Genomic DNA, 12,802 nt, shown 5'->3' with positions numbered 1-12,802 from the left:
GAAAAAATACCGCGTCGCCCCACCACATTTGGAGCCAGCACCTGACCAGAACCCGGAGACTTTTTTGGCCATAGAGTACGATTTTAGGTTTTTTCATCTGAGAAATTAATGTATAATATTGTGATTTTCCAGAGGTTTTTTCATCTGAGAAATTAATGTATAATATTGTGATTTTCCAGACGTCATCAAAACTCCTCGTTTTAATGCATTTGGGTCGCAATGATGCCAGTTTCCATGTATCTTCACGCATGTTTTATGCATGTTTGTTGTGCCTTTATCCCCATTACGTCATCAGCCCAACACAAACACGAAAGTTGCAAAATTCCTTGATCTGCTCAGTATTCTGACGCGAGATAACATCCTGTCTCTTAGTTTTGTGCATCAGTCCTTCCTGTAAGACTGTGCAATGGATGCGTGTCTTCCCCGGCGTGTCATGACATGCCGTCTGCAGTTCAACTAATCCTTCACTTGCAGAGCTCCTGTGTGCCTATTGTGTGCTAATACATGTATGAGCCGGAAAAAATTGTCGTTGCATCTACACATCTTCATGACGTCAGTTGCAAAATAAATCAGTCGATCCTGGGATTATGAGCCACCATTCCACAACATTTATTCACCATCAACTTTTTGAAATAAATATCCTGTGCCCAGACAATCAGCCTGACCAACAGACAAACCGGGATGAAAAAAAAAAATCTCCTTGTGCCAGGGTTGTTAATCTTATACATTTCCCTTCGCAGTAACGTATACTTTCAGAGCTAATTAATTCAGCACATTATATTGGAAACAATACAATATCAATATCAATACGGGCAGTTCACAACAGTGTGCCTCCAAGAGTTTTCAAGGCGTTGGCGAATCACGATGCACAAAATCTGTCGACCCAGCGCACGTTTGGAAAGGGTCGAAAGATTTCGTGGGTATATATTATATCACTGAAGGACAAAACTCGGTAAAACGGGGGAAAAGTTAAAGACGTTCTATTATTTTGTACGCATAATGTAATGTTAAAAATTAAAGTTGACAGTTCAGATGTAAAACCCAATATGCTGTGATTATTACTACAAGTTAATAAGACATTCTGGTAGCCTGAAGTAATCTGGCTTAAGATGTTGTTGCGATTATCCAACTCAGTAGGGCCTGGGTGAATTAGCATGAGACTAATCCGGTGGCCAAAATGAGAAGCTACGATGATGCCACGCTTTCCCGGAGGTTGTACTTCCCTTTGTCCAATGGATCTTTCTTTTGATTGCTAACATTTGATTGCTAATTAGTAGAAGTATTAATCATTGTGTCACTGTAGCCGCCCGTGCAGTGAATAATTTGCTTTGTTTTAATATGCTCATGTTTATCATCAAAAACATTTAGATAGGTATTCTACAGAATCCTGATTAAGACTTTAATTATTTCTTGAAAGAGGATATTGCAAACCTTTCGTTTTTACTAAGTGAAAGAGCCTGTCAACCTCCTTCCTAGAGTCACTATGTGTGAGTGGATGCGCTGGTGCATGCACTGTGAGTTTGAAGTTGCATAGGCAGCCATCATTTTATGCCATACTGTCATCAAGAAATTTTCCACATTTGTAACTCACCAAGTCAATCCAAGTAATTTTCCGTTTGTTCCTTCTTGTAGAACCCAAGAAACCCCCATTTTGGTAAGCAGTATTTTCTTTTATATTTTTTGAGCACTTTGGATAAGACAGCTTATGTTATCTTTCATATTTCCCGAGATTTCTTTGTATTTTCGAGAGGATAATCATTCAGAGATCCCTGACTATACTTGTACATAATGACCCACAATGTGCTGTTCATGTTATGCCATAGTGTTTATGCAGAAGTAGTTTAAACTAAATGCCAGAGATTCAGAGGATTAAGGACAGTTCCGGCTACTCAAGTTTCGAATTATTCAGATACCTTTGGTTTTTTCTTGATTGTTGGCACCTCAAGCCGTGAAACTATAACGGTCATGACAATTTATAAATTAGTCATTAGAGTTTAAATACTAGTTTTATGACTCAGCTTGCCAAGTTAACTGTTACAGTTTGCTATGTATTGCAGTTTTCTTATTAGTGTTTTTGTGCTTCATTAAATTGCAGATTGTTATCTCAATCACAGCGAGCAAGCACACATCACCAAAGCAGTTTCACGAGACCAAGACTTTGTGTAGGATAGTCCACTAGGTTATAAACGAGGAATCATTTGGGCCTCATAAGTTTGAGACATATTCTAGAGTAATGAGAGTTCGAAACTCCTCAAGGCAAATGTGTGCCTGGGACAGCCACACATTGTTTGAAAATGAGATTTTGAAACAACATTTTGTGACTTAATCTTTTGGCCTTGTACTTGCGGCCAGCTACAGTTTTGCCAATACTGTGCCAAAGCTGCGTTTGTGACGTAAGGGTGGCGAAATTCACCATAGCCCTCTCGAGTTTTCTCAGATTAGTCTATAATTATCCTTGTGGTAGAGTGTGTGAAAAATCCTTTAACAGTTTTTTTTTTAATTGTTTATTAGTCTGGTAACGTCGATAATACTGACAAAATACACATAAAGCTTACCAACGGGAGTATTGGAGCAATACACTAGCAAATTTGTTGTACACGTAAAAGATCAAACTTCCAAACATCTAGAGATTCCCCAAACTTAATATCAGAGGCTGTGTAAAGTTTGCTTGAAAACTATGACAGTCAATGTTATAAGCTATAAATGATTACACGATCAAACTGATTTACTACTGGTACATTAAGGTTTTAGTCCTGACTTTTTGGCAGCTGATTTTCTCTAGCAGTTGCATGAATCACATTTTTATTAAATTGCACAAGAAATTTCTAGATCGTATACTAAAACAACCGACAGAGTTAACATGTGAATCTTCAAATCTTCAGATTCTCCATCAAATGACAGACGTGGAAATAGCCTTCAGTTCAATCCCATGGTCCCCAGACGAAGATGGCACTTCACTGCTACTTCTGACACTCTTGGCTCGACTCCGACGCCTTCCCGCTGGTCCCCCATTCATGGTTGGTACACTGCCCACTGTCGACGCTCGGGCGCGGTACACCGCCATGTTGGCCACGCTCTGGCGCTTCTTCAGCATGACCTCGTCGATGTTGCCACGGACGAAGTATACGACGTACATTTTGGGAGCAAAAAGACAGGTCATGATGAGGATAGACGTCACGATCATGCCCAGGGCCCGGTACATAATGGGGACGAAGGAGAGCCCTGACTGGGTGGTACCAAACCCGGCCGCGTACGCCCCGGTGAACACGAGCAGCGAGCCGGCCGAGGTGAACACGCAGAAACGGGCCTCGTGGTAGTTGTCCGGCAGGGCACGGGCCAGTAGGCTCAGTGTAGCAGCCAACAGCAGGAAAACGAAGCTGAACCACAACTCCGTGATGGTCTCTGGAAGCTGGAAGTTGCAGGCGACAAAGAGGCTGACGGCAAGAGCGCCCTCTTGCGGCTGATCTAACGGCACAAATATATATGTTTCCATCGGTGGGTACACGAAGATCCAAGATAGACTAACACCAATCTGTAAACAGTTGAGGACAAAAATGGCTATCAGATTAAACTCTTATATTTCTGGCACAAATTCAAACTTGCGTCACGCACTCTGACCAAAGCTACGCTCAGCAATCCCGGGCAGCGGTGTAATGCCGATGAACCTTGATACCAGTGGTACCCTACTTTTGCGTCAACACATAAGCCCCGTACATTTACAAACACTTTCTAATGTTCCACTCTTCTGTTTTCTTGTATGCGTGCGCAAACGATGTACTGCGCAAAAACGATCTTCCCCAATGAGATCTCGTGGTCACTCCTTGTGATGAAATAGCGCATTTTGTTTGTTATGAACTTAACTGTCCTGTGGTGCACAACATGTTGTTGGCCAGTATTAGCCAACTGTGCAAAGACTTTGAAAACTGATGTTTTGGAGTGACGAAATAAAATTACAAAGATTGCATTAAAATCTTAAAAATAATATTCACGAGGGTGTAGAGTAGATCTAATGTTAGATATTTGTTCTTTCTATTTCCTGGTCGCTGCAATAAGTTTAAAGAAAACACCACAAACGTTGCAACGATACTACTAACTTCACTTGTCTCGCTAAGCTGCAGGCAGTTACCAGGCTTTTTGGAATGTTCACTATTTGTCTGACCGGGTGGCGATGATCAACAAGCGCTTTGATGTGCCAGAGTTGTAACTCATGTGTCCTTCCTCCATTTCATATAGTGCAGAGAACAAACCCAAAACCTACCTCCACGATCCAGATAAGGATCAAGATTGTCAGCTGTCTCTTGACGCCCCAAAGATCTGCTTCTTCCTCCGAGTCCGTATCCCTCGCTTTGATGAACACTCGGTACAGCCGAACACTCTTCAGTGCAAACGGGACGAAGATGAAAGCGTAGGCGACGGAGGGACCGATGCGGGTCAGCACGCACATAGCGGAGGAAGGCTTAAACGTGGTCGAGAGAGCAGCCACTAGCAGGAGACACACCCCGCCGTGGATAAACAAGCTGAGCATGGGGTCAGACCTTCGGATGATACGTCGCCTGAACTGGGGGAAGTACAGAACGATTATCAGCAGGGCTTCTAGGAGCGCCACGAACGCCACGATGCCGATGACCGTTCCTTCGACCGTGCCCCAGGACATGTAGGACTCGGCGACCTCGACGCATTCAGTACGGTTTACGTCGGGCCACTTCGGAGGGATGCACTCGCGACACTCGGTGTCGTCGTTGATGACGGTGGCATTGACGTTGCACTTCTGGCAGAGCCAGCAACACTTCCCGTAATTCTCAAAGAAAGTTTTCCTGGAGCCAAGCGGGCAGGGGGCACTACATACCGAGGTCGGCACCTGGCCAGCCAACCCATCAGTGCTCTTGGTGTAAAACTTAACTTCTCCCACAATGTCTATTGCGTTGTTTTCCTCTCGCCAAGATCCCACATCCAAAAACTTCAGCGATTCAAACAAGTCGTGTTTAAGGTTCCGTATCTTATACCTGGGGTTGCCGTCACCATTGTCGTCGAACGTCACTCGGCCGTTCGACAAACTCTCAAAGTCGGTCTTCTTCAAGTATGACAGGAGCAATTCCCCCGTCGATAGCCTCCACTGCTGCACAGCCACCCCAATCCGTGTCACCGCATTCTGCTGTAAGCATGCTGTCCAAGGCATAGGCAAACGCGTAGACACTGTCGATGACCAGGGTTTCGTGGGGTGATATCGAGTCGGTTTCGTTGGCTGTGCACACGGTGCCAGCCAAAAAATCACACAGCTTGTATTTCTCCACGTACTCTTGGGTCCAGGGATTGCTGCTATTTGACGGCAAACTTCCAATGAAAAAACCGAAGAACTCGGATAGGGTCTGCGAAAAAGGGACCATGGTGATCATCCCTAGCAAGAGGAGAAAGCGATTGTTATTGGTAACGTTTCAGAAGTAGAAAAAAATGTCGCATAACACTTCATCGTGAATACTTGACGAAGTACCCTTTATATCCAGCTTTGTCGGAGTGTAAGAAACAGCATAGGGGAATTTTTTTTTCGAGACGGGATCACTTTGAAAATGTTGCTTATAGGTAATTTTTATCAGGTTCCACAGAGTGAGCCTTGAATTTGTGTGTATTAAAAGGAGCAGAACAAGCTCAAAGTAATTGTACATGTGTTACTCAGTTTGGCGCCCTCAAGATAATGGACACTATCTTTGGATATGAAAAACATCGGTGGTTGCATTTGACATACACCGTGCCGAAATACTTTCAAAGGTATTTACCTTTAAGGGGAGAACCATTCTGTTAAGTTTGGACCATAAATTTTTTGGGGGGGAGGTAACAATTTGACGTTAATTAGTCTTTAGGGAAGCTTGCACGTATATAGCCTATGCCGATAGGTTAAGGGTTAGGTCATCGGCTTGGTACACGGATGACAACAGTTTTCATGTTGATAACAGGGATTCTCTTCGACTGGTCCCGAGCATGGTACTTTCACGCCCCAAGGTAAATCTTAAACCCAGAAATGAAGTGCGCTGAAAAGCCGTGGGCTGCTGGGTTCATAACGGTACGTAATAAATTAAACCAAACCCGGTTGTAGTCTTCGTGTAAGCGAAGTGATTAAAAAAAAAGTGATTAAAACTTTAAGCGGGTCTTGATGACAGGGTCTGATCACCACGCACCTAGAGCTGGGTTTTCCACTCCGGTCAGCCCCTGCAGGCCAGAGTTCCCGATGCCGTCGCTGGCGATAAAGGTGAACTCTCCCACCGCCCCGTTCCTCTCCACCGCCTCCAGCAGCATTCTGGCCTCAATAAGATGGGCAAACAGGACCACTGCCACAGCTCGATTGAACGGCTCGCGCCGCAGTTCCGCAACAAGGTCATCATAATACCTGCCATGCATGATAAAACATAAAGGTCTTAGAAATACGTTGTCCTATCCCCTTGAATAGAAGCCCGCCCTCATCGGCTGGCCGGGGCGTTAATTTTGTTGGTAGTGATGCGACTGCAGCAACGTTTGCGATTCATAGTCATTCGTGAACCAGCGACGTGCAGTTACTACCAAAGGGGCCTCTGTTGCTTGGACAATTTGCCCTCTTTTGGTCCAGCTCGAGGCCCATAGTGTTACTCCAATGAATTAAAAAACAAACAAAAAGGTATAAGAGATAGAAACGAATGCTAAATCCCATTTGTCTCACACAAGATGCAGGGTGTGGCGCGTGTGGCATTCCTTCAAGCAACATCGAATGCAAGCAACGTTAACCGTAATTTTTTGATATAAATCAACTTTCAGAGAGAGAGAGAGAGAGGAGGAGAGAGAGAGAGAGAGAGAGAGAGGAGAGAGAGAGAGAGAGAGAGAGAGAGAGAGAGAGATGAGAGAGAGAGAGAGAGAGAGAGTAGAGAGAGAGAGAGAGAGAGAGAGGAGAGAGGAGAGAGAGAGAGAGAGAGATTGAGATATTTTTGGGGGTTTGTGTATATATCTTTATTTTTTATATTTATTATGTTTTATATTTTTACTGTAGTACTTTGCTACTGAGTGTTGTGTTACTTATATGTGTTGCCTGTGTTTTTATAATTTTTTCCGTTTCCTGTTTATTTTTATCCTGTGGTAATCTTTTAAAATCTTAATATTGTACTACATGTGTTTTATTTTTTAACGTTCATACATTTTAATGTAGCTTTTCAAGTTGATTTTCTTACTTGGTATGACAGGTCTTACGGAAGACCACCGTTTTGGCAAATAAACTTCCCTGGATGAATTTGAGTAATAACAATAAGAAGAGGAGATTCATTTAATTCATCCACATTTCATTGTTAGCCAAGTAAAAGACAAATTGAAGGACGCACATTGCTAGATCGTGGCAACGCATTTAAGGGCGTGCAATGTGAACAACTGACTCGGACTTAATAAAGATTGTCAGCTGGAAATGTATCTTACTCGCTCGAAAAACTGGTAGATATCTCCTTAGTATAGGCCAGGCAGACGTCGTGACTAGGGGCCTGGCGCGAAAACTCGTAGAAACCATTCTCACCGTACTCGTCGTCGGAAAACAGAAGCGATACGTAGGTCCATCCGTAGTACTTGACCAAATCCATGATGGCGTTTACCTGGTGACAGCGGAATGCAATTAATTACCGTCAATTTGTAGAAGTTCGACAGACAGGTATAATATTAAATTCCTTCTCTTTTAAGTTTATCGCTTTTTCTATATTACTGAATGGTTATTTAGTTGTCAAAGTCACGATGCACATTCCTGGCGTGAGCAGATGGTTTGATTTTTCGTGTTTTTCATCGCCCAAAATCATCATTTCTGTAAGCTGCTGCTGGAGAAATGAAATAACTAGCTGGGGAAGCAGAGCTATAATTGCCAGTTGGAGGAATTATTTTGATATCAATCACGGACATGTTTAAACATTCCTTTGTTCTAAAACCAGGAATTTTTGTCATTTAACGTGGACCTTTTTACATCGGTCAATTAAGGACTTGTTTTCTTTTCAATTTCGACTGACCTTTTAGAGGCCTAGGCTGGACGCCAGTGGGAGTTAGCCGTGTTTATTTCTGCAGTGTTTCTCCGCTTACCTGGTGTTTATCTGAGGGGACCACGCGAAGGAAGTAAGGATAGTTCACCTCACTGAGGCTGTCCAAGGTTGAGAGGTAGCTCACCTAAACGGTAAAGTGGGTTACCGCATTGTTTTAACTCAACAGCATTTGCCATCGACAAAGTAGTGAATCATTTCTTTTTTGAAATCAACAAATGTTTCAGAGTTGCATAATGCTACAACCGTGCGTTTCAACAAGATGGTACATTTTTATAACTATTTCTCTTGGGTAGGGAAACAATGGCTGTATAATGTTCAACAAAACACCCGCAGAACTAAATCGTGAAGCAAATCTTTTCCTTCAGTCCTAATAGCAAAAACATCAACATAATTGTGCACGTACACTATGACACTTTTTGTGTCTGAAGGTGCTGTTGAACGCCTTTTGAATTGATAATGTCATCTTTTACCTCATTGTGACCTCTATTTACATGCGCCCCCAACGATTGTGGAGATATCACCCTTAGTTGGTGTAAGGTTTTGCCACAATAGGTACATTTTCCCCATCAGTGACAGCCAACCATAATGTACCTGCCTTTATGAGACGTAAAAAGCCTCAGGGGTTATTATCAACCGTGTGCCATTCTCTGCTTAAACCACTTCTCATGTCTCACGTTTTCATTACTGTATTAGGATCTTACCTGGGGTATTTGATACAATCCCAGCAGTAATGCAAGCTCGATGCTACTCGCACTTTTCTGTGATCCTACGACCCCGGCTACTCTTTTCTGGTGCAGGCAAGTCAGATCTGAGTTGCCGGACTGCTCCGATCCTTCCCACACCCCCTTGCACGCTGGCTTCTGGTCGGGCGGGAGGAAGTTCAGCGCCTTCTTCAGGGTCCAGATGTCGCTGTAGCACGAGTCATAGATCTCGAAGCCCAGCTGCAGGCCCGGCAGCAGGCCAGTGCTGTTGTTGATCCGGCCCACGGCGTACACCATAGCCTCCACCAGCTTCAGGGCCCGCACCTCGCGGACGGTGGTGCACTGCCGCGCCACCGGGTGGAAGTCGTGCAAGGGGAAGACCCCGCCCAAGATGATGTCTCCATCCTGGAAGAAGACGTCGTCATCATCGGTCAGGACGCCTTGAGCATTCCTGGAAATGTCCGCCGGAATATGGAGGGAGACGGCCAAAGAAATAAGAGTGGATGCAACACAGACAGACTTCAAGAATACGGCCATGGTTCTTAGAGTACCGATGGGAAGTTCTCTATTCAGTGAAGGTTCGGTTTCATAAACCACAGCGACAGATTTCCAGTCAGAGTCCAATCATCTAAACAAATAATCGTTACTTTTGATGTAGCCGTTTGAAATGGTCGAAGTCTTTCTTGCTGTTCCAAGAAGGTTTTAATCCACATTTTAACACTCTGACTTCGTTGAAGAGAAAAGTTAGAATCTAAATTTCTGAAGAAATTTTTTATTAGTCCAATCCACGTCACGTAAATCAGATGAATTTTAAGCTGAAAGAAACGTCAGACAGCGTCGATGTCACCCGAAAACTCATACACTTCTTGTTGACACCGGTATCGTTAAACCAAAGTTGCTTCTTTTTTTAGTACCCGTGACGTACGTCTGGGGACTTCACGAAGTATAAACTCAACATAGGTTTCTTTTCCTACAACCCTTGAAGAAGACAAGAACATTACGACCGGAGTTTAACGATGACAAACGCTGTTGACTCACAATGGATGCATACAGTTCGTTCACACGCAAAAAGAGACTGGTTACAGGTATTTTTGACGTAAGAGTCAAACTGCAAGAATGACCCTTAAATAACAAAGAGTCCCTTGAAAATCTTGGCAAGTGGCACACGGTTTCAGTGCCTCCGAATCGGCTGTCGAGTCTAACAGCAATTTCACCAAGCTGGCCGTCTCGTCGGCGAAAACAACACTCACGACGATCATCGACCTCTTCGGGAAAGGGCAAATATAAACGGTACTTGGTACAGATGTAATTTGGAAACACGATTCAAGCCTGGGGCCGCGTCCTATAACCATCTTCACTCTTGGTGACACTATAGGACAGATGTTTGCCTACACGGGGATGGCTCAGTCCCAGGCTAGCAAAGCAAAGTTCCTACTACAGGGAGGTTTAATTTCACAGTTTACGAGCGGACATAATTTGTCGCTCTTCGTTTCCACATATACCGGCAGCGACCTTTAGCACTGGTGCGTTTGCCCAAGCGATATTATCTTACTTGGTAACAACGTTACGACAGAGGTACGCCGGCAAAGTAGGTAAATAATTGCCAATTCGGTGTGCCGAAATTCGCACGTAAGAGGCACTAAGTCTGGACAACTGATCAGGTGGGAAACATTCAGACACAGATGCATTGAAAACGGGCAGTTTGGATATTATCGCACCTTTAATGGCGTCTGCAACGTCCTTCGCATACCTTGTTTCATATTTCATAAAAGCAAAATGCAACATTTTAGACAAAGCTGCTACTCAGATTTAAATCGCGGTTTTAGGACGGAGCGTTTTGAAAGCAAGGAACCTGGAGTGACCCGCATTGCGCTTAATGACATTTGATAATGTGATGTGTTCCAAATCGCATTCTGAAAATCCCAATACAATGAAGTTGTACTCAATCAAAATTTTACCTTAAAAACGTATCCGCATTGTGACTAGAAAAAATTTATTATGCTTTTAAAAATCTTTCACATGGGTAATTTGAGTTTTTAACGGTATAGTTAACAATATTAGGCCTATGAGGCCACATAATTAACAGTCTGCTTTCAAACAACAAATAAAATTTAAAAATCATTGCACTTTGACACTATTCCTCATACATAAAACCCAAACGTTGGATTTGATGTTGTTTTTAATGTTTTCTTTCAATGAACACCCGGGCAAGTGCCGATAACATGTCCATGTTATACCACGTGACTTGCCATTATAGCTCCTGATCTAGCTTTCAATCTGTTATACAAATGTGTTTTAAATCTGGATTCCAAATCCTACAGTGTTTTGTAATCGGCAAGGTCATCATGCAGAGGGATCTAGGAATTTCTTTCAGGGAGGGGGTCAGGCTGGAAATTTTTCTTTATGTCTCATTTTTTGGACAAGCGGAAACAATTCTGAAACATTGTACATGGCAACCATTGTTCACAATTGTCTTGGTGTGGTTACTTCATTTGTTTTTTTTTAATTATTTTTCCCGATTGTTTACTTTTTTGTCTCAGAGCTGGGGGAGGTGTCGACTCCGCCCCCTAGATCCACGCCTGCCGGATGATGTCACGATAATGTGACGTGTAAATCTAACAAGTTCCATTCTGGTCTGGTTCCCCTTATCTCCGCTGAGCTTTTCTCTTAGATATGCACGTAAGAAACCCGTCGGATAGCTCCTTAACTTCAAGCTGCATTTAAGGATTAAACTAAGCGCTCGTTCCGAAACCCTACATTAATACGTACAGATGGAGCTTTTCCAACCACTCTCATCATTAAAAAAAGTCTTTCTAAACCAGCGAAGGGCAACACGGAGGAACAGGATTTCACCTCCATATAACGTCCAATGGTCTATCCAGATTCCTATTCATAAAGATCAACGGCTGTGCCCCAGCCTATAGTGCACGTGTAGCCTCAGTTATTCAAAGCATCGGTGGCATGCGGTCGATTGTGTTGACGGAGTTTCGTAACTGAAGCCTTTAACGAGTCCATCTTAATCCGATGAAATATTAAAGGCTGCACAATGATGCACGTATAATTGCCGAATGATGGCCTATCATATGCAACGTCAATTCCACATTATTGTTCGACATGTCAACAAATACATGTGCATGGCTACCCACCTAACCGGGTTTTTATTACAAATGCACTGTAACCACATGAAGTTGCTGCATTGGAGATCGTTGAATTCAGCGTAGTTACAAACAAAAGCAGCTCATTTAAAAAATGGTAGCCGACAATCTGCTAGTGAAAATTGCACACGCCTCGGGTGCGTATTTCAAAGCCTGTATTTCATGTAGCATATGTACTGAAATCAGCGATCTGTCGTGAATTCTTAGCCTACGGACTGGTCCCCATCCCTATTATATAAGCACCGAAGGTCGTTTAACGTCGATTTGGATGCTGAATACGTATTTGTCTGGCCAACAGCAACATGAAAATAATCGGCAATTCAACATGATGATACGTTTCAGCGGGGAGGCGAAATTGAAATCAGTGGTTATTGTGTTAAATTTAAGATAAATTGACAATTTATCGTGAAGTTGAATTCGGTAACGAAGAAGAGAAAGCAATATATGCCATCATCTCCTGCTTGATTTGTGCATTTAATTGTGCTGGCATCGTTTCCTCATTTACATACATCCCACAAGATTTTGCTAGATTCATTACCCGCTACCGATCCCTATGTTTTGATGAGGACGTCTGTATAATTTTTATAAGACTTTTGGAAACAACGTACAGACGGGAACCAGTCTAAAAAGCCTATGGTTTGTGGTATTACACCACGCAGTAAAAGTCATTAACAGACGTAGCGTTTTAGTGTCTACGTCGTGTGATTTATTGTTTATTTGAATACCAAACCTTTCGCCACTGTACAGTAATCGAAAACCCAACCTGTACCATCTACCAACTGTTCACCGACCTGCACACCCATCCGGTCTGATCACAGGCATAGGTCGTACCACTAATTGCTCCCAAGTGGGATAAATCGTTTTCTTGATGCGTGACAAGTCAAATGCGAATGTGATCCATTCCGAACCGATTACACGC

At 43.1% G+C, this 12,802-nt stretch overlaps 1 protein-coding gene across 1 annotated transcript; it reads right to left on the bottom strand.

Moving 5' to 3' along the window:
• Positions 1 to 585: 585 nt before the first annotated feature.
• On the bottom strand, positions 586 to 10,226 carry LOC147796640 (metabotropic glutamate receptor 2-like). Its single transcript, XM_087146344.1, is given in 7 exon segments — positions 586 to 3,532; positions 4,259 to 5,098; positions 5,100 to 5,395; positions 6,171 to 6,379; positions 7,426 to 7,595; positions 8,068 to 8,151; positions 8,729 to 10,226. Coding segments are annotated over 7 exon segments (2,778 nt in total). The 5' UTR covers positions 9,266 to 10,226; the 3' UTR covers positions 586 to 2,890.
• Between the last annotated feature and the right edge of the window lie 2,576 nt (positions 10,227 to 12,802).

This window comes from Acanthaster planci, linkage group LG15, assembly GCF_054643075.1.
Source record: "Acanthaster planci isolate LZ-2023a linkage group LG15, COTS_SCS, whole genome shotgun sequence".
NCBI classification, from domain to species: domain Eukaryota; kingdom Metazoa; phylum Echinodermata; class Asteroidea; order Valvatida; family Acanthasteridae; genus Acanthaster; species Acanthaster planci.
This window is presented reverse-complemented; position numbering and strand designations above follow the sequence as displayed.